At 43.3% G+C, this 6,393-nt stretch overlaps 1 protein-coding gene across 1 annotated transcript in view; it reads right to left on the bottom strand.

Moving 5' to 3' along the window:
* DTNBP1 (dystrobrevin binding protein 1) overlaps nt 1–5,608 on the bottom strand; it is a 1,092,536-nt gene extending 1,086,928 nt beyond the window's left edge. The window contains exon 1 of the mRNA XM_069613561.1: nt 5,388–5,608. Within this exon, the coding sequence (XP_069469662.1) occupies nt 5,388–5,446 (59 nt within the window). The 5' untranslated portion in view covers nt 5,447–5,608. The remainder of the gene's footprint in view (nt 1–5,387) is intronic.
* Between the last annotated feature and the right edge of the window lie 785 nt (nt 5,609–6,393).

Consider the following 6,393-nt stretch of genomic DNA (forward strand, 5'->3'; position numbering starts at 1 on the left):
GTAAAACAGGTGGGGGATTTGAGTATTGATCAATTGTATGAAAAATTAAAATCTACCAACTCTTCCGTCTCAAACAGATCCCGCCCGAACAAGGAAAAACTGGCAAAATCTATACATCAACAGGAAACCTTTTTAAGAGCCAATGAAAAGACTCTAGACTCAGTGCGGCTCTTCTAGATTGAACAAAAATCAGCTGAGGATCACTATATGATCTTGAACAAGAGAACCGTCCTTAAAATTTTGAAAAGGGTCGACATACTAAACTCATTGAAATCTGATGATTTCGTCCTCATTGAGCCGTATCATAGAAATAACCAAGCAAAGGCCTACCTTCACATCAGGAACTCAGCTCTTCTAGCTGTCCCACAAGAGGCTTATGCAAAGGTGGCACAAGAAGGTTTTATCCTTTCGGAGATTACGCCTCAAAAAACCATCAAGAGCCAGTTGGAAAACACCGAAACCCTGGCAGCAAAAATAAAAACACATAGATATAAATCACAGACGGAGGATCTTTATAGATCGAAAAGACGGGAACGTACACCGTCCCGCTGGGAAAAACCAGCTTCCCACGAATCTAGAACGTCGAGGCCAGCACAATCAAGATCCGCCCATTCAAGGCATTATCGATACGTAAATGAAGGAAAGGCAGACAGAAAAGATCTAAAATACTGGAACGATCACAGAAGATCAACCCCACCACCAGATACAGCGCGCCGACGAAACCAACGACCTGCTTCTCCAGCAGACATTCCACGAGTTAAACAAGATGCCGTCCAGTCTGCTTCACATCGGCACGGCACAGCCATAAAGGATACGTGGTCTTGGCTGCGTAATGCCTTTAATCCGGGACATAAGAAATAGCAACAAATAAGGGAAGTCTCTCATTCCCATCGGCGACCCGACCTCACAAACCAAGATCAAATAAATGACAGAATATCTATAGCGTCCTGGAATACGAGAGGCCATACGCATCTTACTAAGATCGGCAGCTACAATCTGGGAACCCATGATATCATTTGCCTCCAGGAAACGTGGCTGTTGAACAAACCGGCAATTGACGGCTACACGATTGCGATCTCGCCGGCGCTACAGGGCCCCTTTGGCAGACCGTCCTCAGGCCTCCTAACAGCCATCCGGTCTGGATCCAATCTTCAACTTCTTAAGATAATTGCAGCTACCTATGCCTTTTTGGGAGTGCTTGTAAGAATAACCCACGGAAACGACGCTGAGATTTGGGCAATTGTCAATACATACTGGAACCCTCAAAGAATGTCCATTGATAAATTTTGTGATGAAGCCACAAAGATCATCGACGGAATTATGATAGAACACAAAACCTCTAACATCCTCATCTGTGGTGATCTGAACTGCAATTGCCAAAAAGAATCTGAGTCAACGCCCGCAGCTAAAAGAGGTTCGAAGTGGCTCGACCTAATGAACTCCAAAAATCTACGCAATGCGGCGAACTCGACAAACCATTCCATAATTCCTACTTGGGAGCGGGAACAATCGTCAGCAACTCTAGACTATATTTTTGTTGCAGAAAATATCGATGCAAGTATTACAACCTTTGAAGTAATCAGAACGGAAAAAAGCGATCACAACCTGCTACATCTTATATGTAGAACGAAGAGAGGAGTCCAGCAATTTTACACCACAAAACTTGAATCAAACGCCCAACGCTCTCGTTTGCGTATGACGGCAAACGACGTCAAATATCTGAGCAAGGAATATGAAGCACTCACTAGAGATACCGAAGCAAACGAAGACACATCTAAGAGCAGCTACATTCCGTTACTTTTGCAATTTAAAAAACCTGGGAAAAAAGTGACCAACAGACCTGAAAATGTAAACCACACTTATAACAGGGCCTTAGTGCTTAGACGGCGTAATTTAAGGAAACTAAAAAAAGAGGCATCGATGATGAACTCTATTAACATATGGGAGGTATACCAAACGGAGCTCAGATCTTATAGACAGTGGCTTAGAAGTAATAGAGCTTTACTCTATCAAGCCGATGCAGAACGCATGATGACAACTATGGCCAACAAAAGATCAAGGGAATTTTGGAAACTGATTAACGACATGAATCACCATTCGAACTCGTTAATGATAAACGCTGTGCCGGAAGAAAGCTGGTTCAAACATTTCTACAAACTATTTGATTACCCTCCTTCTGATATTGAGAGGGTACACCGGCCATTTAAATCTAAAGCCAACTGGGTGGACCTATCCGATATAGATGACATAAAGGCAATTATCACGAAATTGAAACCTTCACGGGCCCCGGGACCGGACGGGCTGGCAAACACCGATCTGAAGCAACATCCAGAAGAATAGTCAGCAGTCCTGAGCCTGATTTTCAATCACTGCATGGAACGAAGGATAATCCCCAGCTCCTGGACGCGAGCTATTATCGTTCCGATATTCAAAAAGGGTATGAGGGAAGATCCCTCTAACTACCGCCCAATTGCCTTACTGGACGTTATTGGAAAAGTCTTCGCCACTTGTTTGTTGAAACATTTTCGGATCTGGACAACAACATCTCCGGCCATGGACATACTGCAAACAGGTTTCCAAAAAAATGCCAGCACTGCAGTTAACTTAATGATTCTTAACATCTTAAAAGAAAAAGTTCTATGTGGTTCGCCGAAAATCTACCTTGCATTTGTCGACCTGTCCCAAGCTTTTGACAGAGTAGACAGAGACAAACTGTGGGCCAAGCTGAACAAGTGGAAGTGCCCCAGCCAGATTCTCGATCCCATCAGGGCTTTGCACACGGATACTGAAATATCGGTCAGGCTAAACACCAATGGCCTACTCTCCAACCCAATAACTTCAAACCGAGGAGTCAAACAAGGCTGTCCCTTGGCTCCAGCCCTCTTTATCTCTTTTCTTGGAGACTTTCAAACAACACAAAATTCTATCAGATCGTTTCCTCCAAAAATAGGAACTACTACGATTCCGAGACTCCTGTATGCAGATGATCTTATTATTCTAGATCAGACGAAGGTGGGTCTCCAACGTCAACTGGATAACTTGCAAAAATACATGGGAAAAAACAACCTGGAGATAAATAACAATAAAACGAAAATTCTGATCCTCCAAAAGCAAGGACGCAAGAAAAAAGATTCGTCAAAGTGGGTGTTGAACCAATCACAAATTGAAGTAGTATCCTCATTTAAATATCTGGGAATAACCATCGACAGCTCAAAAAAATCTCTCAGTATGCAAAAAATTCTGTGGACCAAAACCAAAAACTTAACAGCCTAATTACGTGCAGTGGACAGAAAGTACGGTAAATTCAGTCTTCTCCCTGCAATTCAATTCTACAGGTCCAAAATAGTCCCAGCATTGACATACGGCATGGACGCGAACCTCTCCATTCCAGCAAACCTTTGGGTTAAGCTAGAAGGCTTTATTTGGAGAACAACTTTAGGTCTGCCCAAATCAACAGCTATGGCGCCGATAAGACGTGAACTCGGGCTGCTCTCTTTGGAGGTGGTTGTTGCACAGTCCGCGATTCAGCTTTATAGAAAACTGCGGAACAAAGACAGCTTGGAAATATACAAAGTGATTTCTGAAGAAATATCAAAGGGAACTAACAAATCCCTCATCGATTGGGCAGAGAAACAAAAGCATACGCTACAAGAAATAGCCTGCTCAGAAGAGGAGCTAATTCAGAATCCAATGCGAATAAAATCAAAAATGGAATGGCTAGATTGGATAAGGACAAATGACAGCGCAATTGCGAATAAGTTACTAGTCCATCTGCCGCCAATCTGCAACAAACTAAAACAACCAATGGAGTATTGTTTGAAATACCCGAACAAACGTCATATGAGAACTCTACTTAAAGCCCGCATAAATGTTCTGCCGACACAAGAAGTCTTGGCAATTCGGTTCGTATCGAAAGAAAAATCTTGCAGACTCTGTAAAGATCCTAAAACAACAGAAACCATTAAACATCTTTTGATGGCGTGTCCATCTATTGATCACGAAAGAGAAGCCTTCCTTGGACACATAGTCAAATCATCTTCCTATGTTATTGACTATAATACATGGTGGAACCGTCTGATTACGGGTGCTAAAACAAGCTGGTTAATAACTGCATCCACACTAATAGATATTGCTTTGGAGAAAATTCGGCTAAGACAAGAAACTGAAACTGTTTGATCCTCATGTCGTTGCGGTTTGAACATTTCTTTAGACATAGGAGATGGTTGACTAATTTCTGTAGTAGTTGACTAACTAAGAAAGAAAGTTCCTGTTCGACTTTTGTAAAAATCTAATTTTGATTATATACAAATAAAAAAAAATATAGATCAGGCTTGTCAAGGAAAAACACACTCCCAAGTAAATTGTATTAATGTAGACATTATATATGGAGATTCAGTATGAAAAATATTATCTAAAAATATGCAGAATGTTATTCTGAGTAAGTAGTAGTTTCATCTGAATGGCAGCGTATTGCTTATTTTGAATCTTAAGAATGTACATTGTTAACATATTCTACATGACATGTCTAGATGAGCCTGCAGTGGTTTTTAAGAAACGCTCTGTCCTTTGTGGTTGTTTGGGAATTTAAATCGCATATGATTTGGTTGTTTTATTTAAGATCTATGTATAAGACATATGTACTATATTGTAAACAATTTTTTTAAAGTACGTTGAACAGCTTTTTTGATGTTTCTCGTCTTTTGCAGACCTCCAAGAAGAGTGGTTCCTTTAACATTGTATAATTTACTTCACCTTCCGCCCTCACTCCCTTCAACGCCCACGGCGCGGCCCCAACACGAATCACTACATTCCCACACCACCCCTTTTATTCTGCCCAACTCTTGAATTCCGGAAGTAACCTAACGTTTATAATATTGGTGGAACGCCTCACAACAGTAACAGCGTTCGTTCGGCGTAGTGTTATTTCATTGCATGAAGGCAGAAGTGGGCGTGGCCTACAGCAGGAATGCCCCTGTGCTCTGCTTACTGCACAGGAATGTTTGCTAGGCTTTTAACGGGGCAGTGTTGTTCTCCAAGTACAGTTGCTCCGATAATTGAGAAGAAGTAGTAAGAACTGAGAAAACCAAGCTCTGCCATCTGCTACTTCTGTCTGGACCGAAGGAGGCGGAGGAATAGAGGGTACAGGCATGTCACGGGACTGGACCCGCTTCGTAAGCTCGCGCTTCAAAGCACAACTGTCAGTAGCCAGAATCAAACGGCTGTGGTAGCGGGCGGCCATCTGAAAGGTTAGCAGTAATAGCAGCAAAAAGAGGACACCCTCCTCCACCCCCTCTTCACGTGACCTGATGAGCACGGTATCGTCCCATGCCATCACCTTGCCCCATCTGCACCGCACTGAGCCTTAGCGCGCAAGCTGCGTTAGTTACCCGGTGCTTCTGAAGTCCTGCTGTGCTGTCAGGAGCCGCTCACGGAGGGTCTCTAGCATTACGCCGGTTCTTAAGCCCGCTTCACTGACCCCACTATCAGTCTTCGGGTGATTCTTCTCGAACGCTCTCAGTAACTCAGTCCAATTCTCCAGTCAAAGGGGAGGACTATGCATCCCACCCGCCCTCTTCCGCCTCGTCGCTGGCATAACAACCGCCTACCTGTCAATCTGCCCCGCCCCTAAGCACGAGTGTCTCAATACCCCTAAAGTATGCTGTCAAGCACACTCCACTGACTGAACAGCCTTTCAGTTTATTGCGATTTGCAATAAAATCGCAAAATCAGCAGTTTGACGCAATCCCCACTCAATATACGTTGATGTCCGCGAAAATCCAATTTTTTAAAGATCACCCTATAAACTGCATGGAGGGTGAGTGTTCAACAACAGACGCCTCTGTTCCTTTAGGATGCAGAGTTTAACGGGGCACTGAATACCTCCCTTCGGTGCATGCAGCCAGTGTATCAACTGGGTCGGATGGGTGTGAACTAAGGGCTAGAGCACACAAAATGCAGAGGGACAGTACATTGTTTGGACCCATCACTAACGTTTCCATATTAGCTCAGCGCACCATGAACAGGTATTGTGTTAATATTCGGTACACCATACCTTTCCCATACTACATCCCACCCCCTTTCGGCTGTTTTCGTAGCTGTAGGCCGTGCCTCTGCGGAAATAGGCTGAAGCAGCTGCAAACCGAGCTAAGCTGAGCTGCGTTGGAGTGCGCGGCGCAACTTGCAGCAGACCAATTTAACAAGCATTGGCAAAACCAACAGTTTTGGCTTGTGTACAAGTATTAGGCATTTGTCAGGTACTGAAAATAGATGTTCAGGTACTCACACCATTTTACACCACCTACCATTAATGGAAAATTAATACTATTACCTATAAGTGCGACTATTGCATTATAGTACAAAATGGGAGAAATAGCAAACAAGACCAAACTATTG

Source organism: Ambystoma mexicanum, chromosome 5p, assembly GCF_040938575.1.
Source record: "Ambystoma mexicanum isolate Mex_15411 chromosome 5p, UKY_AmexF1_1, whole genome shotgun sequence".
Lineage (NCBI taxonomy): Eukaryota > Metazoa > Chordata > Amphibia > Caudata > Ambystomatidae > Ambystoma > Ambystoma mexicanum.